Here is a 27,172-nt window from a genome sequence, read left to right on the forward strand (position 1 = left end):
TAAACTTTCTTCAATCATTCCAATGTTTTTTCTCACTCCACAGGGTCCAGAGGGGAAACCTGGACCACCAGGACCATCTCTGGTACGTGAAAACCTTGTTTTAAATGGCATTTACTGTGGTGCTGTTTGCATTTGTTTAAAAATGCTCCTGTCTCCCACGTGTTTGCAGGGTGGTTCAGGAAGAGATGGACTCGGTAGTTTACCAGGGAAGCCGGGAATGAAGGTTGTACATTAATGCACACAGTTTGACTTGTATTATTAAAATCTGTGTATGTGAACTGCATTGAGCGTTGACCATTTACAGTATGAACTTACTCACTAGATGTCTCATAACTGCAGGGTGATCAGGGACAGAAAGGAGAGCCTGGTCCGGTGAGTGGCCTGATGTTTCCATTATTACATGATTATTTGCTCAAAAGTCAGAAATAGAGATGCTTTGTTCTGACTGATGTGTGTATGTATGTGTGTGTGTGTGTGTAGCCCTCAGACAACAAGGCAACACGTAGAATTTGTTTTCAAATATCTAATTAATCATTTCACAGAAGGATTAAGTGGTCATCCCTCAAGAGCCGAGTGGAAACTGTAGAGAAATAATTTGATTCACTTCAGGACAATTCACTTGGACACATATTGCAAAACTCATCCGATCTCGTTAAGCAGTTGTTTGGGTTTGTGACTCAGTTGCTGTGATGCAACCTACAGACTGATAATGGAGCTGACAGGACATAGAAAGCATCTTGTTATGTATTCATGTGAATTCCAGTATATTATCACACCTACACACATACATTAATGAAAGGAGAAGCAAAGATGCTGTCGCAGTCGTCTTTTATTGCATTTTTGTTTTGCACCCATCCACTTTAGGTGTTTTATGTTTTTGTCGTGATCCATTTTGTCTGACGTTTTGTCAGCTTTGCGCTCTGAATCTAAAGAGAAGCGGTTTCGTTTCAATTATAATTTTTTCGGTTGACGTGGCGTGTAAACGTAAAGCTTAAAACTGACAGTGAGCAAACTGTGCGCGTAAGCTACGACGATGCCAAACACAGATTCACATAAACTAATTCAGTTCTGTGTAGAGTGGAGTTAACCTCCCTTACCATCTCCTTAAACAGATCAAAGTATTTTCAAGAGCTGTGTGACAGAAGAAGAAAAAATGGCCAGAAACTGGTTTTGCCTCATGGGTTTAAGAACAGGGGTGATGCCTGTTAAATATGGCAAGAAACACAAAGACACTGGTTCCTAGGAGGGTAATAAAGGGCAAACAAGACAATCTTATTTGCATCCCATATAGATCACATCCTCTGTGTGTCTCTTTAATTTTTATACATCATATTTACAGAGGTATACTTGGCAGCATGAATTTTGCAAGACTCCAGTTTCTCTCAGTAGTGGCTCCCCAGAGATGTGACTAACATAAAGTAGACGAAACAAGCAGCAGAGCCGAGACTTAAAGCTTCCCGAATCAGATCAAATGACTATGTGTCGCTAGTACCGACAACTTCATGGATAATCATCACCCGGCCCTGAAGTTCCCATTTTCCTGCAGCAGAAGCTATCTTAAGTGTCAAATTAGTCATAATAAACTGAAATGCCATGCGGTTTTGACTGTCATGTGTTATCGTCATTGCATGTTGATCAGTTGGAATACAGCCTAACTTTTTGTTGGTGGAAACTGTCCAAATGGTTAAAAAAAATAGCCCAAATGATCGCAGCCCAAACAATTTGTATCTGCCAAATTAGCAAAAATGTTTGAGACTAAGCACAGTGTCTTTTTTAAACTAAATGTAAAAGCACAAGAGTTGTGGAGAGATATTAAATATATAGTCATGCTAATAATTCAACTATTTGCAAATAAATTTGATTTGAAAGCTTCACTAAGTAGTCTGTATGTTGGGTTTCTTTTTTGCCACTATTTATTTGTTAGTGTGTTGTACCAATGTTGGCATTTCATACCATTGTTTTTGTGTGTGTGCATGCGAGCAGAGGGGAGACAAAGGAGACCAGGGCCGGGTTGGGATCGCTGGTATGCCGGGTTTACCGGGAACTCCAGTGAGTATCACTCTGAATCATTTTGCCTGTATTCATCCTTAATACAACCCAGATCCCAAAAAAAGCTGGGACACTGTAAAACATAAATAAAACAGAATGTGATAACAAGCTAATCCTTTTTGACACATAATCAATTGAAAACAGCACAAAGACAATATATTTAATGTCTGACCTCATCAGCGTCAGTGATTTTTGTAAATATATGCATTCTGCAGGTAAACAGGTTGGTTGGTAACAGGTGATAGTATTATTATTGAGTGTGAAAGCGGCATCCTGGAAAGGCTCAGTGGTTCACAAGCAATTAAAATGTTGTGATCAGTCTGAAAAATATCTTCCTCAACTGTGCTTGTTTGCTTTCTTCTGCTCTACAGGGGAGACCTGGGATTGATGGGAAGAGGGGCCTGCCAGCAAAAGATGTGAGGAGATATTTTCAAAGTCGATTTATGCTAACCAAATTGTTCCAAGCTAAGTTAAAACTGAAATTTTCTTTTCGCAGGGAGAAAGAGGAGCCAAAGGAGATACCGGCGAAAAGGTTCTTAAAATTTATTGCGACCAAATAGAACATCTATGAAGCTATTTTTTTAGATCCAAGTGTTAATGTTCCTCTCATTCCAGGGTGACAAAGGAGATGCAGGTGCAAATGTAAGCTTTAGGTTTAAAGATAAAAATAAACCAATTATCTTTGTGAGAAAACGGGTTGTAACTGCAGAGCGTCTTTCTTCCTTTACAGGGTAAAGATGGTAGTAAGGGGGAACCGGGACCTCCAGGTTTGCCTGGAAGGCAGGTGCTTGTCACTCCAGAGGTGAGAATAATCACCTCAGTGATTTATGAAACAGGTTTCTTATTTCAACTCTCTTTCCAAAGCACAACAGTAGATTAAGCAGCTTATTCATAGTCGTGCCTGTAATGATGCTCACTTTGGCTCATGTCTGTTTGCTGGTGATTCAGAAAAACACGCCTGCCAGCTTGAATTGACTGACTTTTACGTGATTATGTTCTCAGGGCGCCACCGTTGATGAAATCCGTCAAGCATTTCCAATCCCAATGGGTCCTCCAGGAGCTACTGTGAGTTTAATGCTTACACACAACACGTTTCTACGTATTTATAGCTCATGATAACAGCTGTTGCATGGCGTAATTCTGCATGCCATCTGAGTCGTCATCCGGTGGCGACTGTAGTGCTTTCATTGTGGGCTGCAGTGAGTTCTGTGAACAGATACGGCAAGCTTGATGTCATGCATTGCAGATGCATGTTCCAATGTCTTGCTCTTCTGTTTCTGTGTGTTTAGGGTTCACCAGGAATGAAGGTAAGATGGTGATGGGGTTTACACTCAAAACTCAGTAGTTAGAAAGCTGAAATACTGGCTCTGTAGCTCATTTGTCTTTTTTTACAGGGCGATAAAGGAGAAACAGGCCTGAAAGGAGACAAGGTACTGCTTCAGTGTTTTCCCTCATAAGCACATGTGTATGGAGATGTTAATCGCATTGTTTTCACTGCACTCCCCTTCATGTTACTGTAGGGTGATGCTGGAGCTCCTGGAAAATCTTTTGACATGAAGGTGAATAAAGGATTTAGTAACTCCTCCTTTAAGGTACATTCTTACTTTGCGCTTTGAGCAACATGTTTTTCTTCTTCTTCAGGACATTGAAATGATGTTTCAAGACTACGGCATAAGGGTGAGCTCTGAGCATCCCACTGTATGTACTTCTAGGCTCATAGGATTTGTAATGGCATCCTGGTTTGACCTGCTCAATAAAAACCTTTTTCTCAGCTGCCTCTGCTGAAGGCTTTGATTGACAGGCTGCTGCAGGAGGGAATAGAGGAGCTGCTTCATGTGCTCGGCAACTCCAAGAAAACCAAGGACAACGCAGAGACTCACACCTCCAACGTCATCACTGAGTACACAGTACGTAAACTCTGGGGAAGAAGTGTGTGAAATTTATGTCATCAAATTAATGAATTAAGTGATTTTTATTGAAGTTTAATTCAAATTTACCTTTCAAAAACCTCTTTCTCAAGCAGAGATTTCAGTCATGAGTGAATCAACTTGCTCATTACAGAATTTCCAACACAAAATGCTGTAAAAAAACCCCACCCCAAAATGCTTCTTCTCTGTTTGTGTTGTCTCAACAGAGTTCAGTGAAGTTCGACCTCACGGGTCAGCAGCTGGACACCATCGAGGACCCCGGGTTAGACGTCCAGCTTCCAGAGCCTTTGTCAGTTGTAAGTAACCTCAAAATTTCCTGAATCGAGGGGGGGAAAAAACAGGATGAGACTGTGAAACCTGTTTCCAAGAACGTTTCTCAGGCTATTTTAGATGCTGAATCGTGTCTTGATTTGAGATACTGACAATGACAGAAAATGAGTGTCCACCAGGAACAACTATTTTCTCATGCCTCTCCTCAGACTCTTTCTGTCCTGAAGACTCAGTATGGGTGTGAATTACTCAATAAAGGTTTCATTGTTTTCATGAGACAAGGTTCTGTTGGCCCACTTGTGTTTCATTGTATTAAACTCCAGCAATAACTTTATTCCAGAGAAAATTTTAAAAAGTAAAGGTTTGCATATGTATTTGATTGTTTTTTTTTACATTTAAATTTTTTCTTCCATTCTCCAGTTAAATGTTATCTGTACCGTGTTGCATGATGACGCTGACGAAAGCAACAAGCCAAAACATGCTAGTCTCACATTTACCTTGTTCTTTATACTACAAGTGGCGCTGCAGTGTTGTTGCTTTGACCTCTTCAGGCTGAGTCTGTCTTTTTTGATGTGAAGGACCCTTTAAACGAAACTGCAGAGGGTCCCGCTTTGTGGGCCGTCACCACGCTGAACGGACAGCAGCAGCTCGACAGGATTGACACCGAGTTAAAGGGACCCAGAGGGAAGGAGGGAGCGGAGGGGGGCAGTGATGGAGCAGCTTCACTCAAAATTAACCTGACTGTAGTCAATTCTACTTTCAACTACACTACGACCCAGGAGGTACGGACGTTTCACTATAAAGTGTGTCAACGTTTGCAACATTTGAAATCAAACTGAGCGGTAAACACACCTAGCAGCTTTTTAATGTGAATACAGTGAAATCTCAGTGTCTTACATAGCTGATTACATTTGATTCTGACTCTTGACCATCATACATACAGAAAAAAAATAATTATTACTTATTATTCTTAGCATTGTCATCATCCTTAAAACCAAGAATAATTACATCATGGCAGCTTCTGTTCACCACGTGGAAGAAAGTATTGAAAACACAGGTTTTGTGGTGCAGCTTTTATGCTCTGCAGATTACACAGTAATACAAACTAAGATGTGTGTGCAGACGGTTTCAGGGTTCCCAGAAACGGTGGTGGAGACTGTTGTCCTCACTCAGGAGGACTCTCTAAAGAACAGCTCAGGACAGAAGAAGAAGAACAGGGAACGTGGGAAGGTATGGACTTTCGTCTATTATTTTCCAACATAAAACATAAAATACTCCTCGGATTATGTTGTTTAACAAGTGTAATCATGTCTCTGACTGTCTTTGATAACTTTAATGTATATTATTAAAGGAACACACTCGCATTGCATGTTTTAGCTCAAGCTTCTTTCTTCCAAGCATTTACTGACCTCAGTAAATGCCACTGGACAGTCGAAAATCAAACTGACTTTTTGTTTGATTGTTTTGACAAAGTTAAGGTCCTGTTCCGTGGTAATGCGGATGGGAGCTGCTACATGCTTTGTAATGAATTACACTGAATCAGCGCAACAATTTCAGAAAACGTCAGAAAATAGATAAAAACCTCCCAAACAATGATGTAAAATCAGTGGCTGCCTGCAAGGAATGACATCAGTCAAGGCAAAGGAAGGTGATTTTTTTTGTTAATGCAGTATATTTCATTCCGGGCAAAATAAATGTGCCTTACATTAAACATCATACATCAACAAGTGACATGAAAATATTTTAGAATCGAACCCATTTCTGGAATACCTCCAAAAATGGTCAGCAATAATATAAACTATATATTAATGAGCTGAAACATGCAAAGCCTCCAGAGTGGTCCTGTACAGATAGATCTAAACCATTTAGCAACTTTAACACTCAGGGTTCCTAAATATCTTTTAAGTGAAGGTGTTGCATTAATTTTTGATACTCATCAACGACTTATACCCTTCTTAGATATCTCCCTCGACTTCCAGCGTCAGCTCGTAGTTTCACACCTGATCATCAACGTCTCAAGCATGAGAAATCTTTATCTTTTTTTCTCCCCGACTGTGAACTTCTTAACCAGGGCAAAGGAAATAAAGGACGACATAAGAGGCAGAGACAACGCCTGGTAAATGTCCTTGAAGGGGTCAAACTAAACCTGAAAGCTTAACTCCACCTTTGTCCGGACTAAACAGAAAGACAACCAACTAACAGCCGTCTCACCCTGCAAGACTTAAACACACTGGCTAACAGTATTTGTGCAGAAATAACAGCTTTAGTGCTAAAGTGTGATAAAAGTAATCATAATAAACTAACATTTTTTAAACATAACAAACAGAATGAACTGATTATTGTGTGTATGGTGTGGCTAGTAAGACTAAAAGCATGCTTTTGTCTCAACGTCCATGTGCTTCTCATTATATTGATAACAGGTTTGAAGGTTTTTGATTAATGGGTTGCTTTGTAAGCGCTTGGCATTGTTGTCTCCCAACCACTGATGATGAAAATGCTGATGCTAAATTATGATGTGTAACAGTGTCTTCCTGTAATTATTGTGGCATCTCCTTTATCTGCAGACAAGTGAAGAGGACAGGCAAGAGGAAGAGGACGAAGAGGAGTTTTATAACGGTGAAGAATACAGTTATGAATACGAGGTGGGCAGCCGCTGCAACCAATGACTAATTCACCAACTGTGGGAAACTTCAGTTTTAAGTGCTGATTGATGACGCGGGGGTCGCACATTTGGAGCGTTGTGGCTTCTTATTAACGGACCTGTCAAACTCATAATCAAATGGCCTGGTTTTTTTTTTTATATAGCAGCATCTCCTCCCAGCCTACACTAACCGCTGAAGAGAGCTGATTAATGACACACCCACTACCTGAATTAATTATTGAAAATAAATTAGTTTGTCATCACAGCCCACTGCATCTGCTCTGCACATCATCCGCTGGAGTGTCTGTAGGTGTTTAAAAGTTCCGATGAAATTCTTCTTTTCTGCTAACAGGAAGAACGTTACCCAGATGACCCTGCGGTCTCTCAGGAGAGGAGAGGCAACAGACAGGTAGATTTGCTTCAAAGAGCGTGCTCTCATCTGTTTCAGCTGGATTGCAGTAATGTAAAACATGTTTTTATCATGTGCAGCTTGAAGTCCAAATAGATGAATTCCCCCATCGACTGGATAACAAGGTGAGCATTAGGACTTCTGCAGCCCGCATAATAACAAAACCTCATTCACTGTTGCAAGACTGTACTCTGATAGAAAGGCAGCAGAGACAGCTGAGCTCAGTTATCTGCTGCTCTGCTGTGCCTGAAGAATAAAAACATGTTTTTTTTATTGTTGTAGGAGGAACAATTACCCACACACGGTCATGCCCAGGTCGAAACCTCCAGTCGTCCTCTGACAGCCTCCTCACACAGAGAAACTGAGACTGCACTTAATGTATGACTTATTACAAGATTAATGTGAAACACAAATATTTAAGTCCAAGAAACAACAAAACCAAACCCCGAATCCAAATACACCCACTGACAGTACAGCACAGTAAAGGACAGGATAGGACGGCACAGGACGAGACAGGACTTGTGCTTTACTTTTCTTCTCATGCCACTTTCTACTTCTTCTCCACTGCATTTCAGAGGGAGATGTTGCACTTTTTGCTTCACCGCATTTATTGACAGCTTTAGTTACAGGTTACACATTTTTGCACACAAAACATGTTAAAATGTACGGCTGAAACGATTAGTCAGTTAATCAATTGATGAAAATTAATTGGCCTGTTTTCATAATCGGTTCAGTTATTGTTTAATGAGAAAACATTGGTTTCAGCTTCTCAAATGTGAGAATTTGCTGCATTTCCTTTTAATTAATTTTATTTTTGGTATTATAGAGTTTTGCACTATTGGTTGGACCAAAGAAAAAAGACAATTAATGGAGAAAATAATCAACAGATTAATCTGTGATGAAAATAATCATTAGTTGTAGTCTTATACATATTAGTTAAAGGCAGGTAAACCCTGCTTTTACATGAATGCATGACTAGTGACACTGGACATTTTTCTGCATTGAGTGCTTTTACTTTAAATAATACATTTTCCTGGTTATACTTACATACTTTTAGTTAAGTGACATTTTCAATGCAGGACTTTTACTTGTAACAGAGTATTTTCATAATGTATTATTAGTGATTTTAATTAAGTAAAGGATCTGAATACTTCCTCCACCACTTCCAGTGATTTGATTTTTCTTCCCCCCAGGTTGTCGTGACAACCACAGAACCACTATCTCAAGCCACGGGTGATACAGAAGAGGTATGAGGGGCATCAGTCCTCATTGGGTCTTACTGGAAGTGTTCCACATTCACCTCTGGAGTGTCGTTTTCACTCTCTCCTTCTTATCTATCCCTTATTTTTCTGACCAGGATGAAGCGTCACTGCCTACACCTCCCATCTCAACAGAAGAACCAGGCCAGGTATAGCTCTGCTTTTAGTCTAAATCACGCAGGCTTGAATCTTGTCTTGAATGTCTCTGAAGATCCTTGCATGCCTTGGAATGCAATTCATCTTTATTTACACCTAACACGAGAAAGTGAGGGACAAGTGCTTGAATAAAATGAAGGATGGGCTTCACGTTCTCCCTGCCAGAACATATAATACGCCATGAATAAACCATGCATCAGTAATATAAGATAAGCACTTGTCATCATATCTCAAGATCTTTTCTTCTTTCTACCTCCTATGAAAATTTCACCAGTGCAAAGTCTAACGTGAATACTGTGGGAATGTTAGTGTGCCATCGTGGAGTTTGTAATTCACAAACATTACCAAAGCATGAGACAGGAGAGCATTTTGAGCAGCATGCTTTTAGCGTCATTTCTCCAAAGCTTGCCTGAATGGGAATGAGCTCAAGTAGCAGCCGAGTCCGGCTCTTCAGGGACGATTCCAGAGAGTTACTTTTAATACTTTCTCTCTCTCGTTTTTTCTAAACAGGACATCTCTTAATTCCCAAGAGACTGTGACTATAAAGCGTTAAGCATTCGTAAGAAAGCACACACCGCATGGAGAGTGTGATTAACTGTGAAAACTGTTGAGGAGCCCTGAACCTGACCAACGTTTCATGAGGAAGGACTTCTTTCCGCACAGAGACGATGTCGCTCGCCCAAACCTATGGCGAAGCCAAAGTCTATATCTTGTTTGAGGGCTTTTAAAAGAGCATGCAGAGCTAGAAAATCAGGCACCGCAGTGTGAACATCACTATTATTTCCTCGTGCTCAGCTTATTTTCATTCTTCACTTTGTTCCATGTTAACGCCAGTGTGGCCGTTACTTTCCTTGTGTGCAACTCCTAATTTATTTATTAAGACAAATATTGTATCACATTGGATAAAACACAAAGCTTTTGGTCCAGGAATTTAAAAACATATTTCCTTTTCAAGTTGTACTGAAATTTATTTATTGAAAAATGGAAAATATCTTGTATTACTTCACCGAAAACATATTTGACAACCAGTGATATTATTCAAAATGTATTAGTATTATAAGTCATTTTATAGCCAGGTCAAACACTCTTTTCACTGGTGAAATTTTCCCGTTATTACTGTGTTTTGTCTGTGTTTAACCTCTCTGTGCATGTATCCCTCAGTAAAAATGTTCAATATCTCTCTAAGCAAGTCTGTGTCTTTCTTTCTGACCATCAAATACATCAAACCACACATCACTGCAGCTGTTTGACAGGAAGCGTCTGAATTATTGAAGCTAAATATGCTCATGAGAAGTTTCGGGTGGGGGCTTGACAGGTGCCTCGATCCCAAATCAGGGTGAAGAAAAGCGCCCCCTGGCCCCGTTCTATGGTAAGTTTCACCTTGTTTTGTAGAGGACAGATTAATTTTTTTTTTTTAAATGGCAGGAGTGATGATTTTTATATTTTAGGTGTTCATGCCAGGTGCCCCGGGTGGAAGAGATCGTTTCAAGGAGGCACAAAAAGTAATCATTCCAGTCTTTAAAAATTTAAACTTCATACATGTGAGTTTGCATCAAATAAAATATGAAAACGCCCTTTCATGGAGGATATATGAGATTTCTCCTTCATTTTAATTCCAGCATTTGTCCTCTGGAGCTCAAGGTTACAGCAGCTGGAATGTAAGTTTGTTATGAACGGCAAAGGATGAGCTTTATTTCAAATTAAGATGATGCAGCTTATAAAAAGACTGGTTTGTGATATAAAACTTGTTTCTCTAGAGGAAGAAGCAAGAAAACCCCGACCTTCAAGCATATTCCAGGAGGCAGAGGCAAGAGTTGAAGGAGAGCCAGCAATACAGTGATACAGAAAGAGAGGTTTATACAGAAACACAAGGTGGAGGAGAGGAGCAGACTAGAGCTGACGAAGAGGAGGAGGAGCAGTGGGAAATGGGACAAGAGAAAGGAGTAGAGACAGATGGATATACAGAGACAGGCCCTGACCCAGCCAATGGGGAGGAGGAGAGGAGCGGAGACTACGACTGGGAGACAGAGGAGGACGTCGATCGAGAGAGGGAAGGAGAGGAGGAGGACCTGGAGAGGGAGAGAGAGAGGGAGAGGATGGACATGGAGAGAGAGAGAGAGGAGCTAGAGAAGGAGAGGGAGGCCGAGCTGCAGCTGGAAAGAGAGAGAGAGGAGAGGGAAAAAGAGCTGGAGAGGGAGAGGACGGAGCAGGAGGGGGAGAGAGACATAGAGAGGGAGAGGGAGGAGTGGGAGAGGAGGAGGCAGGAGATGGAGAGGAGGGGAGAGGGAGGTTATGATGAAGAAACTGGACAGCCATACCCGTACCCTCCAGAGTATTTTTACCTGAAGGTAAGAGAACAAAGTACTCACTGTATCATCTCATGACTCAAATAATCAACTGGTATTATCAGTTCAAAATCAGGCTGAAGAAATGTCCAATTTAATTATGGAGATGATGTTAATGTGCTATACATACATTCCTTATGCAACAGGGGCAACCAGGTGAGAATGGAAAACCAGGACAAAAGGTGACTAAAGATCTTTTAAACATTAAGAGGAAACTCTATTAAACAGAACTACCTTTGTAAAGCTAAAGACACAATCAATAATGTGCAACAACTTTTACTGATCTGTCTTAGTACTCTTTAAAAAACAACAGCAAAAGTGCATACATTTTGGCAACCCTGATTTAAAGGGTCATTTCAACCAAATGGCAAAAAACATTATCTCACATACAGATGTGTGGCCATGCAATAATTTTATTTGACCAGATACTGGGATACATTTATGGAAGATTTCTGCCAAAACTGAATGGAATTTGGTTTGTGGTGCTCACAGAATTTAAAACGCTGTATATACATATAGTGGTCCTTTTAGCTGGAGATTAGCATGCTAACATGGTCACAATGGCAATGCTAAAATGCTGATGTTTAGCAGTTATAATGTTCACTATTTTAGCCTAGCGTGGTAGCATGTTAACATATGCTAATTAGCACTAAACGCAAAGCACACACTGAGGATGTCATGAATGGCATTAGTTTTGATTGAAGGCATTAGATAATTTTTAAAAAATCAAACACTTTGACTTGATAATGGTCAGATGAAAAAAATCATTTTATTCTAATCTAAACAGTTATTGGCGTTTCACTCAAAACTGCAACCGTCAACCTGCTTGATGGTGCTTCATTATTATTAAGATTCATCATCTGGAGAACATGAATATCTGATCTTGTTTAGATCCTATTTTAGAGTAAGAGTATCAATGCCACACAGTGAAAATACTTCCCTACAAGTAAAAGTCCTGCGTTTAACACCTTTAAAAGTTTAAAAGTATGTTAATATTATCATCAAAGTTAACTTAAAGTATGAAAAGGGAAAGTATTCATAGTACAGTAAAATGTTCCCTGTTAGTGTTTTATTATTATATCCGATGTTTGTGGATTAATATTACTGCTGCCATTAATGTGTTTTGTTGCAGTTTACTGCTGTAGATGTTTAAGGTTAGGCTCATTTAACTAGTTTATATACTGTTGGCTAGTTTAATCTACAGCAGAGCATCATATTCTGTAAGATTATGACATGTTTGTAGCCTCGCTGTTAGAACCACATGTCTCTAACATGTCAGAAGAATTTTGTAATTTGGGTGAGCTGACTTCAGTCGTCAGGATTTTCTGATGTCATCCCACTGATTACGCTGATTTGAAGCATCGTTATCGTCGTCCTCAGATCACAGAGCCAGAATGACAGTCGCCACATGAAATGTGCCACCAGTTCATAAAAATATCATCACTGTTCTCCCCTCCTACCCACAATGCATCAGTAAATGACATCAGAGCCCAGGGAGAACTTCTCTCCCGTCTCGCCTGTCAGGGAAGCCAGTTGACTGCAGGCCTTTGATGTCCCCTCTGCTCTATTTCTGTTTGACTGTGAGACAGTAGATTAAAGCAGACATTAATAATTCCCCTTGTTAAACATGCTGACAAGTTTTTTTTTATTTCAAATTCCTCTGTGTTGGTTTATTTTGGCTCCTGAAAAGCATCATTCTGAGGTGCACTTCAACTGTCTAACTGATACGGGCTCTGTCTGTCCACACTTCTTCAGGGTGAAATTGGTGAAAAGGGACAAAAGGTAAATGCAATGCATTTCCATGAACTGTTATTTATGTAGTTCTTTTACTGCAACAATCAGGAGATGTACATTCAAAGGAACGACAGTGAAACATAGTGTTTGTTCTGTGTTTTTAGGGCGAGCCAGGCATCGGCCACAGGGGTCCAGAGGGCCAGGCTGGTCCTCCAGGACAGAAGGTGAAACTTACAAATACAAGCAGTCCCTTATTTATAATGTTCCTTCTAAATCAATTAATCCCCACAGTCTGTTCCATCACGCTCGCTTTGATTGACTTTGTTTCGCATCACGGTTTTAATTCAGGGAATTTAATTGGCTCAGTGACTCACTCACTCATTCAAAACTGTGTTTGAGTATAAAAGTTGATGAAAGCAATTATTCAACAGTAATAGAAGAGCTGAATAAATTACATGACATGAAAGGAGTGACCTTTAACTGTGTGTTTGTCTTCCATTTAATTTGTCTCAGTCTCTCGCTCTCTGTCTCGTTCTCTCTGTCTTTGTTTTGCTCCAGGGTCAACCAGGTGAGTCAGGGCCTCCAGGTGCTCAGGGTACACAGGGTATCCTTGGCAATGCAGGCATCCAGGGCTCACCAGGTCTTAGGGGTCCACCTGGGGACCCAGGAGAGCCGGGCAGAGAGGTACTTCATCATTTATAACACATCAGCTCACACATCTGGGAAAGTGAAGACAGTGAACGTATGTGAATAGATACTGCAGAATGCAGAAATGGGCAGCTGGTTGTGCTCCTGGGTTTGAAAGAGAAGATGTTTTGTGTGTTGGCGCAGGGTGACCGCGGTAAAAGGGGGAGGAATGGATCACATGGAGCTCCTGGAGCTCGAGGGGCAGCAGGACCTCAGGTAAGAAAATCCAAATGATCTGAAGGATCTTTGCAAGTGCTGATTTCTCTGATTCTTCATCCAACTGTTTGCTCTGAAACACACATAATGATATTTTCTTTTGCTATAACTGCATCTCTCTAACAAAGGGTCCTCCTGGTGTGCCTGGAGTAAAAGGAGAAAAGGTACAAATACTGTATATATGATTTTGTTTGCTCCTTGAATCCAGCGTAGTTGTCATTTTGGCCTGTTTCAACAGATGTGTCTTTGTCATCTCTGTTTTATAATGTTGTGCAATAAAGTTGATCATAACTTTGTCTTATCTTAATCAGGGTGACAGTATTCCTGGAGAGCCTGGTGCTCGAGGGTTGACTGGCTTCACAGGCAGAAGGGTGAGTTTTCCCCAGCTTATGTTTAGGTTAGAAAATCCCTGACAGCTGCTTATTAAATGTCAAACGTTACAAGAACACCAGTTTCCACATGTTTATGTGACGGTTCATTGATCTACCCATTAAAGCTTCTGACGCGCAGTATTTAGTGCATTCCTGTAATGTTGCAGGATTATGCAGAGAACTTGAAATATTTATTTTCTTTTCAGGGGGAAAAAGGCAGTCCAGGTGTTAAAGGAGCTCCTGGGCAACTCGTAAGCAACAATTTCAAAACCATACTAACAAGTCTAACAATTCACTGAAGAGCATTCGTGTTTCACTAACGTTCACTTGGAGACAAAACGCTTTTACCTTTTCTTTGCTAGGGTCCGAAAGGCTTGCGTGGCAGCAAAGGTGAAAAGGTGAGCTGTCACTCCACACAATTTGTTTAACACAGTATACATGCGCATTAAAAATGAATCTTTTAATGACTCCTTTACTTAGCCCACTCACTTAATGACTCATATACTAACACTGGAATACTATGATGCTTGACAACAATTTAGAGTCAGTAACTTCAGCAAACGAGACTTTGCAAGTTGTTGAAATTTCTTCAGTGTGATGACCAAACACAGGCGGCAAACCACCTGTTCCACTTCCTCCAAAGGTGCCCGCAAGGTTAAATTGAGATGTGACGGCTGAAATTGCCTTTTAAGTCAGCGGAAACTGCAGCTCTGAAAGGATGCGTCTTGTCATCGCCAGCGTTTCATGAATTTTTGCTCTTTGCTCTGTCTCAATGTCAAATCAAAAATGTTTCCTAACTATTGCATCACTAACGCGAGCCTGCACTGTTGCCAGCGGGGAGGATAGACGACAGATTTTTGTACCCAAGCTTCAGCATGTAATCTGATGAACCACACAACATTCATGCTGTTTTCTGACCTCTCTCACCACCAAAGTGTGTTCAACCAGAGGTCTGCAACCAGTAGCTCAATGTGTACCTACAGCGCAGCTTCTGTCAAATCTTACACACCGCGGTGCACAAAAAGCACGCTGCTGCTGCTGCAGTTTCTGAGACTTCTTGACCTTCACTTTCTTCATGCACTTAGTCTTTATTTACACCTGACTCACTCTTATGGTTCTGCGTCAGCAGTGAGGTATGAGGTGTGGAAGAAGAGGCCAGCGTTGACATTTGACTCCTTTTCATTTCAAAGATAACAGCGTCCCACTCGGTTTGAAGTGTCAGCACGTCCAGGCCGTGTTGTTGGGAGTGAATTCACGTGTCAGTCAGACTGTCTTCAGATTTGTTTGTTTGTTTGTTCTTTACTGAAGAGTCACAACTGAGCGACTCTTTCCTGTCAAACGTCACTAAATCTTTTCCATGCAGTGCACCGCTCATGACATCTTATCAAAGGTGGATTTCATTGTATTGTGAAGGGATTTATTCATTTTCCCATCACAACAGCAAAGCAGCGAGATATAGAAAGTAATATATTTACTTGTGTTGGCACCTGGAATTGAAATAATCATGTTTGGGAAGCTGTTTTAAAAAACCTCTTTCTATGCAGGGGGGGCGTGGTTTGCCTGGAGTCAGAGGAGAAAGGGTACGATGAATTTCCTGTTTCTTTGTACGTGCATGAGAAGTATTTAGCCTTCGCACTGTTTGTTACAGCTGACTGTGCAGAGCGAATTACAGCTTCACAAACAGTTTGTTTGCCGGTAGTAGATGTTGTGTATCACACAGAACGGGCGAGAGGTATACGTGATTCATGGCTCAATGTATCCATAATCCCTTCCTGCAGGGGAGTGTGCTTCAGATCCAAGGACCCCGCGGATTTAAGGGTTCCAAAGGAGACGCGGTGAGAGCCTCTTGAAATTGCAGTCGTTTATGCTCTTGCTCAATAGATTTCCATTCAAGCAAAGTAACAGGAGTGAATGATGTTCGTATGAGGGCATTTGTACTCAGCACCTCACTACCCAGGTTGACGCGAACAAAAAACGACACCCATCAATAAAAACACATAAAAAGATGAGGAACTGAGTCAACGTTTTGTTTCAGGGAGAGCGAAGCCCACCAGGTTTTGATGGAGATAAAGGAGAAAAGGGCGAGGACGGTCCTCCTGGAGTCAAGGTAATGAATCCTGAGGATGATTAAGTCTCTGATAGACCATTATTAGCTTGCTACATACTTTAATTTATAATAAATAAGACTGAAAAAAAAGAACATAACAACAGACAGTATTTTAAATTGTCTCTATAAGGGCCTAAAGGGTGATGCAGGCACTAAGGGTGCGTTGGGCCGGTTTGGAGCACGAGGACCAGTAGGCCAAAAGGTGAGTAAAGGTTCATTTTAATATCAACAACATTAGCTTCATCATTCAGTATTCTTATGGTGGTATGTCTCCTACAGGGGGACCCAGGAGAGCCAGGACTCAATGGAGTGATGGTACAGTAGAGCTGCAGTACAAACATAAGCAAACAAACAAACCCAAAATTCAATATTAGCTCCAGCGATTACAAGCAGTCATACCGGTAATGTGATTTAAGGGTCGCAATGGGGATCATGGAGTGGACGGGGCCAAGGGGGACAAAGGAGATATGGGACTGCAAGGCCAGAAGGGCAATCAGGTGCACCGAAAATCAATATAAAACCAATCAAGACCCTTTTCATTTTCAAGGATTCAGGATTATTTTTGCTTTTGTTTTTCTCATTCTTTGTATTTTGGGGTTTTTTTTCCCCACAGGGTGATCGAGGAGAAGCAGGCTTACCAGGAGACAAAGGGGAGAAGGGAGAAAAGGTGCAGGCAGTTACTATTTGTCCCACCTTGATACATTGTGGTCTTTCTATTGAGTTTTAGCTTCTCTATCTGCAGGATGTCTCTATATTATGATTTCTGTTCATGCAGTCATGTTCTAAAGTGTTGCCTGCTGTTACAGGGTTTCAGGGGTTTACCTGGACGTATTGGGACTTCAGGCCTGGATGGAGAAAAGGTTAGGCCTCAGTTAGCATCTGATTAGACCAAAAGAGAGCTATCTAACAATATCATCTGAAGAAACCCTGCCAATAGTCCAGATAACTGTGTGCATGCATGGTTTCTTTGCAAAACAGGGAGATGTGGGGTTCTCTGGCACCCCTGGCGTGCCTGGACTGAATGGACTCACGGGGAGGAAGGTAAACATCAAGTGGCCACATATTTGGTTGTCTGTTGTCCACAAGCATATAAAGACTCAATATTTTCATGGCTCTAGGGTGATAAGGGAGCAGGAGGTATCAACGGCGCTGATGGTGATCAAGGACAGAAAGGAGGCAAGGTTAGTTAATTAATATCGCTGGTATCTCATCACAGTTGTATTTCTATTCATTCCCAGGAGAAGGTCCTTTAAAATATGTTTTTTTATACCTAATTTTGTGTTTCAGTCATGTAAAAAGATAGGCACACAAAAGAACCGTCATGTGTTGGTGTGGTAATTTACTTCCTCCATGCAGGGTGCAGCAGGTTTCCCAGGTTTCCCAGGGTTTAAGGGGTCAGCAGGGAGTCCAGGCAGGGACGGAGATGAGGGACCACCAGGGCTCCCGGGACCCCGTGGGGACACAGGACCTAAGGTCCAGTATTTGTACTTCCTCAGTGTGTTTGTAAATATGTGATACAGCTTTATATATTTTTTATACTGCATTGATTATTCCATCAAGATATTGAGCTTTTCTCTTGATCCCGACTTGACTGCGTCACTTTCATCAGTCATAGTCCAGCTCTTCTCCTTTGACAAGGTCTTATTTGACTGTTATCTCTCTAATCAGTGGCTCATCGCTGCTTGTGTCAGATCCTCATTACAGTGAAAATTGTTGATCAGTGATCTGTCAGGCGGAGCTGACATGATTAGGCTACAATGAGCATACGTCAGTGATTCTCTCATTTATGAAAATAATGCCGGATGCGTCAAGGATATCATATAATTAGATATTTTTCTTGGGATCATACAGGCATTGTTGAAAAATGAATATGCACATGATTAACTCATAATTACCTTCCGTAAATACAGTTATTTTACATGAACAGGAAGTTGTTAGCACACAATTATAGGCCCCAAAAAATTATCCATGATCCCTCCAAGCTTGCACAGACTTTTCTCTGGCTGGTGCAGCCATGAATCATTACTTTAATGAAGTATGCACATCCAAGAACAAGCCTAATTACCTTTAACTGAACGGTGCAGTCACATCACAGCCACCTCTTTAACGAATGCTGAGGAACGGCAGCACTGAAAAGCCTCCGGGCTTAACTGACAACATACAGTGTGTGTACAGTAAAGTGTTTCTGCCGAGGGTGAGATATGTCTATCAGTTATTAAAAACTGAATTTTTTTCTTCTGAGTGAGCATGAGGAGGGAAAATGTGACAGAAGACAATGAGCAGAAGGCTTGATTGAGCTTGATTACAGTCATCACCATGTCATGAACAGAGAGACTGGCAGCATGTACACTGCAGCAGATGATACAGCAGAGGCATGTCCTTAATTAACGCACACACACACACACACACACACACAGGTCTATTTGCGTCTGCAGCTTTCAAGTAATATCTTACTCAATTAGCTCCTTTCAGCTACAATTACCACACTTTCAGTGTTGACAGAGAGTGGCTGGAAACCTCTAATGAGGATATTCCAGGGATGTACCTAATTGGTCTGTCTTTCATACTGCTTATAAGTGAGTGGTTGGATGTGCTGCTGTGGATTTAAGAAAAAAACTTGTTAGCATAGAGGTTTTGTGTGAGTTTCTGAACTCACTTTGTTTCTCGTGTCAAACAGGGGGAAAGGGGCAGACGGGGCAGACTGAAGCCATGTCAGAGGGGGGCACCCGGGACTCCAGGACTCAGAGGAGAAAGCGTGAGAGTGAACACAGTCCTCTCAAACAAACCTCTAGTGGAGAAAACAGAGTCTTGGACCTCTCCTAGCTAGCTTCTGTAACTCAATGGGTTCTATCTTTCAGCTAATTCTTTTTGATGATAAAGATAAAATGACAGTGAGTCAGACTCATGTGATACCATTGCTGCTCATTCAGATGAGTGTAACTGCATACTTAATTAACTGCATATATTTTTAGTGTAGTGTGTTCAGTAACATGTTAAACCAGATATAAATCATTCAGAAAAGTATGTTTTAATAGATGCATTTAATTGTTTGTTTGGATTTTGTTTTTTATAAAACCTTCAGTGCCATTTTTGCACCAGCTTATTGACACGCTTTGTATCACAGGAAAGAGAAAACTATTATATTGTTTGTTTTTATATGATTTATATTTTATTCAAGATTTCATGTTTTACTCTTCACAAAGAAATTCAAAACATGTAAGAAGTGTAATAAAATTAAATAAATGAATACCAAATGAACACCAAAAAGAATGCCAGAATTTCCGAGTAATAAATTACAAGTAACAAATAGACCAATTCGGCTACAACACAAGCAGAGGTCAGTCCCCATCCCCATATAGTACAATGTTTCCCACGTTTCAATATATTCTTCCCACCTATCAGTCCTTCCATAAGACATTTTCTCACATGAGGCTGCTTTACTGATTAAACCAGTCCTGAAGGGACCACCCCCTCATTAAATCCTGTCTATGTCCACTATGATGCAAGTCAAAATCCAATCGCTCAGTGCCTACAGCCTCGGTTTGAAATGTACCAGTGGAGCCACTTCCAAAAGTCTTGTACCACTGGGAAATACCACAGGGTGTGAAATAAAGTGCCCTCTGAGTCTGAGGCCCAACATCTCCTTTTTAAAATATCTAGATGTCTGATGTGAATATTTTGTCACTCTTTGTATTTAAGTTACAATATAAATGTGACATAAATGTGGCATTAATCTTGGTGGTTAGCTAGGCAAGGGGCTGGGACTTTAATTTAAATTAAAATACTTACTACAAATGCTTATTGCGTGATAGAATATAATTCATCTCATGCATTTGCTAATGTGTTTTTACTGTAGGGTACAGTGGGCATTGAAGGAGGAAAAGGAGAAAAGGGGGAACCTGGACTCTCTGTACGTGTTCATCACACACACACACAAGCACTGTCATTTAAAATATGTATAAACAGAGAGATCTGGAAAAATTCACAAGAGAATGAAATAACATTGAATCTTGTCATTCTCTGGTGTCAAGGCTGAAGAAGTGAAGGAGCTAGTCACTCAGGAGGTGGCACAAAAGTGTGGTAAGATTTTGTGTATGTGTGTGAGTCAGTGTGTATTACTCATGTTGTTGTGTTTACATCACACTGTGGGGACTCGCATTCCTGATGGAAACAAACTATAATCCTATAATGTAACTCATTAAATTTTAGTTTGAAGATTTAAGATTAAGAGTTAAGGTTAAGGTTAGGGTTGGGATTAGGGAAGTAGTGTTTTGGGTTATGGTAAGTCTCCAGGAAATTCATGTAAGTCTAGATAATGTCCCAAAAAGTGATGAAAACACAACTACGTGTGTGTGTGTGTGTGTGTGTGTGTGTGTGTGTGTGTGTGTGAGTGTGTGTACTTGCTACATGAGGACCAAGCTTTTAACCAACAAAGTGAGGACATTTTTGGAAAGTGAGGATATTTTGGCAGCTTCTCACAACTTCAAAGGGCTGTTTGAAGGTTCATAAATGGTTTTAAGGATTAGGCTGGAATTAAGTTGAGGTTAGCTTTAGAAATTTAGTTGTGATGGTTCAGGTTAGGGTGTCCTCATAAGGATAGAAGTAAAAGTGTGTGTGTGTATGTATGTGCGTCTGTCTGTATGTGTGGGTGGGTTTCTTTGTGTGTTTGTACTTCTCTGTACATTTAACCAAGAGTGAATAAACGTGTGCCTCCAGATAGGCCCACATATTGTGTGAGTGTCTGTAAGTTGTGTGTTTGTGCGTCTGTCTGCGTGTGTGTGTGTGTGTGTGTGGGTGCGTGGTTGTTTGTTGTAGAGCTCCAGCATGGCAGGAGCATGGCACCCATGTGTGTTGTGCCATCTGTTATGTTCTCTCAGAGGAACACACACCATGGTGCCACCGACAGCAGAGCCATTCACAAACACGAGACTGCCATTAAGTGGGACGCCTCACCAAGAATCCACTACACACTTACAAGACACTTAAAGGATCATTTGTCAACCTTTCTGCAATACACCTTTTTCGCAGGTGACATTTTGGCATGTTGGAGCCGGAGAAGCACAGGTGTAGATTATGGAGCACTCAGATCAGCCAACTGTGCTGAGTGTTTTAAAGCTCATCTCAATTCATTTTTAATGCTTTTCATTATTGTCTTGTTGTTAACTGTAAAGCAGGCTAATAGTTACCACAGTATATTCTGTGAAAATATGTTTTTAATCACTTTTGGGGTTTCAGGATATAAAATAATAAATAAAGTTGTCTGGATGACATAAAATACCTGAAATTCTGATTTTAATGGTCACAAACTTTGCCCCAGGCTAGTCTATAACTTCAAAAGTGGGTTGATGTAAAATAATGTTTGTGTCATTACAGGGTTGGAATACAAGTTCATGGTTAAGTCTGTGGATCCTGATGGAACAACCGCAGTGACTGAGAAGAAAAATGAGGCAGATGAGGTGCTGCCGTTCCTCAACCCTGTCCTGCATGAAAAAGGTGAAGAAGAAGAGGAGGAGAAGGATCATGGAGACAACGCAGGAGAAATGACCAGTCCTGCCCCAATGATCGAGGAAAATGGGATCCTACCAAACCGCACTGGTAATAATGATTATTTTAATATTACACATCAACACAAGTACATTTTTGGTCAGGCAAATACACAGATTCCTGAGATACCATAATTTTCAAAACTGCTTAACTGCCTCCACAACATATTTATAGCGTATGACCAAGTATGTGTCATAGCTACATTTATGTCATACATAAGTGCAGCAGTTGTGATGTAGGCAGTTTTTCCACTGTTAGTTGAGATGTGGGGACTTTTCTGCAGTAATAATGCAGACTGAGCGCAGCCATAATCATGTTGCTATGGTTACCTGCCATGGTTCAAAGGATGTTGTTTTAAAGCTAAGCTAAAGGCGGCACTAAAATATATTTTGGATTAAATGTTTAAAAAGCATCAAGTCAGTTTACTACTATAAACTGTGGATGCAAGCTGAGCATCGGGATCTGAGAGAACACAATCTGCTTTGTAACAAAAAGCATTCTGCTGTGTCTATTTCTACACTGTTTTCTATCCAAAAAAGGCTCAGTGTCTAACAGCACATCACCGTTCAGCTCCTGGACTGCTCCTACGGCTGGAAACGATCAGCATCGAGACAAAAAAGCAACCAGAAAGTTAAACAAAGGGTCAACATTGGCCAAAAAATCACACAACATTTCATGAGGCTCATTAGCGAATGCAGCCCCCAGGCACGACGAGCTGTCTGCGTCCCAATTTATTTTAATTCTTGCTTCAGGTAAACCACAAAAGCTAATCAAAGGGAGCCTGTCATTGCCCACTGTCAATGTCACCATGTTTATTCATAAATTACAATCATTAGATGTAAGGCTATGACATTCATCTCATTCTGCTTACAGACTAATGAATGTGTACGGGCACCGTGGGCCACAGTTCATTGTTTGCACTTTAATATGGAGACTTTCAACAAATTAAATAAAAATTGCAATTTGCACCACATTTAACTGTCTGTGGTGCCACACACAGAAAGGAAGATAGCCAGCGTCCCTTTAGCACCACATGTTTATGAACTGACCTCACTGGAGTGTCTTTCTTCTTCTTTCTCTTTCTTTCTTACTGTTTGCTCGTCAAAACAGACACTTAGGTCAACAAAGTGTGAGGTTCATGTTTCATTTAACGTTTGATCAAACTAATTAAGAACAGCATTAGTTCAGGCAGAGCGCTGAAGTCGCGCTAGCATTAGCTGGTTAGCATCACCCACTTCATTGGTGCTTGACGACCACTGACAAGGCACATCCAATCATATTTGTGCAGGTGCACAGCACAGAACGTTATAACCTCACACCTCTTATTATTGCTCTGCTGATTCGCTCATGCCAGCGCTGTTAGCTGCTCGTTATGTGTTGAGGTTTTGGTGTTCTTGATTTAACTAAGATTTAACGCTTGTGTATATGTACTTTTGTGAAGTGGCGATTGCTCCTTCCTCCATTACAGCTCCCTTTTTTTAACTGTATAACCTATAAATGGTTGATTCCTTGATGTAAGTGTCTCTGACTGAACTGAGGGTTGTTGTCAGTGATACTGTTTGATCAAATCATATGAAAAGAGATCAACCCAGCAGACTTCACAGAACAAAGAACCAGAAACTGTGCTTGCTGCTTTGTACCTATAAACGTGTTCCTTCCAGCTCTTTCAGTGACTTTTTAATGGATTTCCACTTTCATCCCTGGTTTTAACATTAGCACCATATGAATTTTGTGATTGTGTAACAGTAATTCCCTCGAACTAAGTCCACAGTGTTGCAGACTCGCAGAAGGTTTGCACAAAGAGATCAAAAAGACTACCAAAGAAAGCTCCATGTTGCTCATCTGCTTGGAGAAACGATTTAAGATGAGTCAATACACCGCCGGCATTCATGAAGTGGTGGTGCAGTCAAAGTGGTTCCTTCCTGGTCTCTAATGACTGAATCCACAAACCTGTAAATCTCCTCATTGATGTTGTTTTCCTTCAGTTTCTCTGAATGCAGAGTGGGGACAGAGGAAGAAAAGAAGGGTATTTGGAACAAACACTGCTGGTGAGTGGCCAAGACAACTGATTTCCTTCTTATCTTTCTGCCTCCTCTCTTTTTTCCTCTTGTTCACCTCCATTTTTGTGTCTGTTTCTCTTCATATTTCATTATCTATGAGTAATTAGTTTGTTTGCGGTTGTTAAAAGCACAAGGTGGGAGAGAATGATAAGGCCAAAACTTAATGCATGAATATTTCACAGCCTGTGCTAGATTTCATGAGGTAATTTATGAAGAAGAATATGCTGTGAGAGAGATCTGAAGTGTGATGAAGAATGTGGTGACTAAACCTTGTGTGGAAGTCAGAAAAGATAACAATAAATCGATCGCATCCAGCAGTTTATAGGCACTTATTCATATCAATAGCTTAGCACAAAAACTGGAGTTTGGAAGAAGTGGGAAATCAAAAGTAAAAAAATTTCACTTTTCAGCAGCTCTAAAACTCTCTTACATATTGTATCTTGTAAGCTAGAAAACAGTCAGTGGTGCATTAAAACAATCCACAAACACCTTCACTGGGCCCTGCTGTTGTTGCTCAAGAAGTGGCTCTCATGCACAGGCTAGCTTAGCACGCACTTTATGCACAAATGTGATGTGTGACAACTAAATAAGACAACTTATTCATTCTGTGTCTTGTAAGATAGCTGTTGTTCTCATCCAAATCTCCAAAAGAATGCAAGTATTCTTTCTCACAAACACTTGTTTCAATGGAAAAGCAGGTTTTTATCATTGTCAGATCTTGTCAGACGTGCTCTAATATCTCCTGGAGTCCTTACTGCTCCTCTTCATCACAGCTGTAGCAGGCATTTTGCACCCTAGTGGCCTCAAGTGGTATCCATCCATATTTTAGTGTTAAAGACTCCATCACGCAGAATCCCACCATTTTTGCGTCATATCCAACATCTGAAATACGGGGAAATTAAATAAATTTTAACCTGTTTTATACAGTTCCAGCAACTGACCGCTGCCTGGAGCCGATGTCAGAGGGGGCCTGTTCGGAGTACGTTCTGCTCTGGTACTTCCACCCTCGCTTGGGGGAATGCAGGCCATTTGTGTACGGGGGCTGTGGTGGGAGCAGAAACCGCTTTTCCTCGAGACAAGAGTGCCAGAGTTGGTGTGCGGTGGAGAGGAGAGGGCGGCGGTACCAGTCAGATCACAGATGAAACATGCATTGTAACAGCTAGTCAGAAAAGGAAGAAATTCTTCTTTAAAAAGGGTTTGGTTGTACAGTATGAATACAGTAGATCTATCACATGTGCAGTATTTTCAGGTACTGAAGATAAAACTAGCAATCCCATACAAGAAAGTCATTTTTGTACATAACTGTGTAAAATGTTTTATACTGGATTTATTTATATAGTTGAACAGCTGTTTCTTGAGTTTTATTGACAAAGGTGTTGCAAATCAAAATGTGAATGTTAAAAACATGTTAGTTTTGTGATTTTTTTCTGCAACAGACTCACTTTAGCCCGAGTTTACAACTGAAAAATTAAATCCGTCTTTCCTTCCGTGATGTCTTTGTCGTGCCTGTGTCTTCTCGCTCCATCTCTCGGGTCCCTTCGTGTAACGCCCAGTCATCTTTCTTATGTTTTGTCAATTGCCCTGCATCCTGTGCAGTGTGAAAAATAAGAAGCTGGCAGCTGATTGCCTGCTGCCACCTCCACCACTACATATGCTGCTTTGGCAGGGGGTGTTATGGGTCAGGCTGGGAGCCAGATGAGGGGCCAACAGGGGCCCAGTGAGGGGGATCACGCGGGGACTGTTTTAGAGGACTCTCCATCAGACCGACACAGCAGTAGCAGGGGATTCCTGCGTGGGTGTTGATGTGGGGGCAGCACGCATTCTTGGGTTTTTTTTTTCTGGCAGCCACAATACACGACCCAGCTTCGATCCTCCGGCTGCCATTGGTTGGTGTTGGAACGAGGATACTGCAGTGCGAATGCTCATGTCAGGGTTTTAATTCAGCATTCACCACATCTTCAGCGCAACATGCTGCACCAGCTCCACCACCAGGTTTCTTAAATTCGCTCACTGACAATACTCAGAAATCCCATTCACCCCAAAGCGACAGGCGAGTCTTTCACCAACAAGCCTCCAGAGGCTTTTGTCATATTAGTCACAATTCTGCACTGTAACGGACTCCCATTTGCTAAGATGCTTTATTGATCGCGAGATGTGGTAACTCAGTCTACAGTGACAGGTTGTTCTCACTGAACCACACCCCCTGCCAACCTCAACTATTTTGATTAAAATAGATCTATTTGTGCTTTAAACAATCACTCATTCCTATAGAAAGCCCAGAAAACTTGGTTTCACTTGCATCAGGACAATTAAGATTCAAGAAAATGTTCAGACAGCTTCCATCAAAAAAGAAAAAGTATCTCAGCCTACAGGTAGATAGATATTCTTTTACTTGTTAAAATAATACTCTGTACCAGAATAAAACAGGTGTGGTCAACACTCCTTTACACCTCAAATCAGCACCTTAATGGAGAACTACATCCTATTACGAGTGACTAACAACAACATAATGTAGCATGTAATGAAAGTGTGCTTTTCCATTGAAGCTGAAGAGGAGCAAGTAATTCCATTTCAGAGATCAACTGCATAGTGGAAGCAAGAGTGGGAGGACGTCCTACTGCACAGTGTGCCACAGAGTGTGATTACTCCAGCTGTGAAGGCTTACAGTCATATTAATCTCACAATGGCATCGCTCATTAGAGCTTGACCCAACAGCCTTTGATCCTCTCGCTCCTTCCATGATCTCTCCTCGTCTTGACGTGGTGCCGTTCGTCTCTGCGGGCGGCTCCCGTGGCGTGTGTTGAGCGTACACTCCAAGTTTTTAATTAAAGCACAATGTTCTCCACATCTCAGATATCAGTCTGCTTTTGAAATTAAGTAGCCATATGTGTTGCGTGCTAATTTAAATATGATGCATACATAGCAAGCACGGTTTGCACGGCGTCGCTCATTTGAGTGCATAACCTGAAGTTGTCAATGGGAGAAACTCAGTGAACTTTGTGCCTTTATTCATTTATTTATTTGAATAAAGGCACAATTTCATATTTTATATTTATATTTACATCAAATTAATAAAAAAATTGGTTAAATCAAGCGGTACCTCTTCCGTATGAGCCACCCCTTGTAATGGGTTTATAAGATATAAATAATGACTTTTTTAATGATTACATACATCATTTATGCAGACTTGCTATCATTCATCAGTAGAGCCATTTTTGGGTTGTTCCAGGTTATGTGAAACTGGCTGTACTTCTGCCTCATTCCTTCTGGAAAAGGGCTGTAAAGGGCTGCAGAGCATCTGGACCAAAGTCTATCTGTTATCAACTTTTCTGCATTTACAGCTGCAGACTTGCTGGATTATAGAATTAATGGTTTATTAAGCAGTGACAATCCCAT

General features: G+C 41.0%; 1 protein-coding gene across 1 annotated transcript in view; it reads left to right on the forward strand.

Annotated features, from left to right (window-relative positions):
- Positions 1 to 25,223, forward strand: part of col7a1l (collagen type VII alpha 1-like) — a 50,265-nt gene extending 25,042 nt beyond the window's left edge. Inside the window, exons 55-109 of the mRNA XM_041964447.1 lie at positions 44 to 82; positions 170 to 223; positions 340 to 372; positions 1,984 to 2,049; positions 2,421 to 2,465; positions 2,546 to 2,581; positions 2,665 to 2,691; positions 2,780 to 2,851; positions 3,052 to 3,114; positions 3,339 to 3,356; positions 3,444 to 3,479; positions 3,570 to 3,608; positions 3,691 to 3,726; positions 3,822 to 3,956; positions 4,184 to 4,273; positions 4,826 to 5,029; positions 5,370 to 5,477; positions 6,319 to 6,363; positions 6,812 to 6,889; positions 7,241 to 7,297; positions 7,378 to 7,422; positions 7,580 to 7,612; positions 8,491 to 8,544; positions 8,655 to 8,705; positions 10,028 to 10,081; positions 10,161 to 10,214; positions 10,332 to 10,370; positions 10,470 to 10,748; positions 11,025 to 11,060; positions 11,204 to 11,239; positions 12,813 to 12,839; positions 12,956 to 13,015; positions 13,350 to 13,475; positions 13,623 to 13,694; positions 13,823 to 13,858; positions 14,006 to 14,065; positions 14,272 to 14,316; positions 14,428 to 14,463; positions 15,610 to 15,645; positions 15,844 to 15,900; positions 16,101 to 16,172; positions 16,303 to 16,374; positions 16,452 to 16,487; positions 16,589 to 16,669; positions 16,786 to 16,839; positions 16,979 to 17,032; positions 17,151 to 17,213; positions 17,291 to 17,353; positions 17,529 to 17,645; positions 18,850 to 18,927; positions 20,029 to 20,082; positions 20,204 to 20,252; positions 21,546 to 21,767; positions 23,702 to 23,764; positions 24,704 to 25,223. Of these exons, the coding sequence (XP_041820381.1) occupies positions 44 to 82; positions 170 to 223; positions 340 to 372; positions 1,984 to 2,049; positions 2,421 to 2,465; positions 2,546 to 2,581; positions 2,665 to 2,691; positions 2,780 to 2,851; positions 3,052 to 3,114; positions 3,339 to 3,356; positions 3,444 to 3,479; positions 3,570 to 3,608; positions 3,691 to 3,726; positions 3,822 to 3,956; positions 4,184 to 4,273; positions 4,826 to 5,029; positions 5,370 to 5,477; positions 6,319 to 6,363; positions 6,812 to 6,889; positions 7,241 to 7,297; positions 7,378 to 7,422; positions 7,580 to 7,612; positions 8,491 to 8,544; positions 8,655 to 8,705; positions 10,028 to 10,081; positions 10,161 to 10,214; positions 10,332 to 10,370; positions 10,470 to 10,748; positions 11,025 to 11,060; positions 11,204 to 11,239; positions 12,813 to 12,839; positions 12,956 to 13,015; positions 13,350 to 13,475; positions 13,623 to 13,694; positions 13,823 to 13,858; positions 14,006 to 14,065; positions 14,272 to 14,316; positions 14,428 to 14,463; positions 15,610 to 15,645; positions 15,844 to 15,900; positions 16,101 to 16,172; positions 16,303 to 16,374; positions 16,452 to 16,487; positions 16,589 to 16,669; positions 16,786 to 16,839; positions 16,979 to 17,032; positions 17,151 to 17,213; positions 17,291 to 17,353; positions 17,529 to 17,645; positions 18,850 to 18,927; positions 20,029 to 20,082; positions 20,204 to 20,252; positions 21,546 to 21,767; positions 23,702 to 23,764; positions 24,704 to 24,918 (3,810 nt within the window). The 3' untranslated portion in view covers positions 24,919 to 25,223. The remainder of the gene's footprint in view (positions 1 to 43; positions 83 to 169; positions 224 to 339; positions 373 to 1,983; positions 2,050 to 2,420; positions 2,466 to 2,545; positions 2,582 to 2,664; positions 2,692 to 2,779; positions 2,852 to 3,051; positions 3,115 to 3,338; positions 3,357 to 3,443; positions 3,480 to 3,569; positions 3,609 to 3,690; positions 3,727 to 3,821; positions 3,957 to 4,183; positions 4,274 to 4,825; positions 5,030 to 5,369; positions 5,478 to 6,318; positions 6,364 to 6,811; positions 6,890 to 7,240; positions 7,298 to 7,377; positions 7,423 to 7,579; positions 7,613 to 8,490; positions 8,545 to 8,654; positions 8,706 to 10,027; positions 10,082 to 10,160; positions 10,215 to 10,331; positions 10,371 to 10,469; positions 10,749 to 11,024; positions 11,061 to 11,203; positions 11,240 to 12,812; positions 12,840 to 12,955; positions 13,016 to 13,349; positions 13,476 to 13,622; positions 13,695 to 13,822; positions 13,859 to 14,005; positions 14,066 to 14,271; positions 14,317 to 14,427; positions 14,464 to 15,609; positions 15,646 to 15,843; positions 15,901 to 16,100; positions 16,173 to 16,302; positions 16,375 to 16,451; positions 16,488 to 16,588; positions 16,670 to 16,785; positions 16,840 to 16,978; positions 17,033 to 17,150; positions 17,214 to 17,290; positions 17,354 to 17,528; positions 17,646 to 18,849; positions 18,928 to 20,028; positions 20,083 to 20,203; positions 20,253 to 21,545; positions 21,768 to 23,701; positions 23,765 to 24,703) is intronic.
- Positions 25,224 to 27,172: the final 1,949 nt, after the last annotated feature.

The sequence above is a fragment of the Chelmon rostratus genome, chromosome 22 (assembly GCF_017976325.1).
Source record: "Chelmon rostratus isolate fCheRos1 chromosome 22, fCheRos1.pri, whole genome shotgun sequence".
NCBI classification, from domain to species: Eukaryota; Metazoa; Chordata; class Actinopteri; order Chaetodontiformes; family Chaetodontidae; genus Chelmon; species Chelmon rostratus.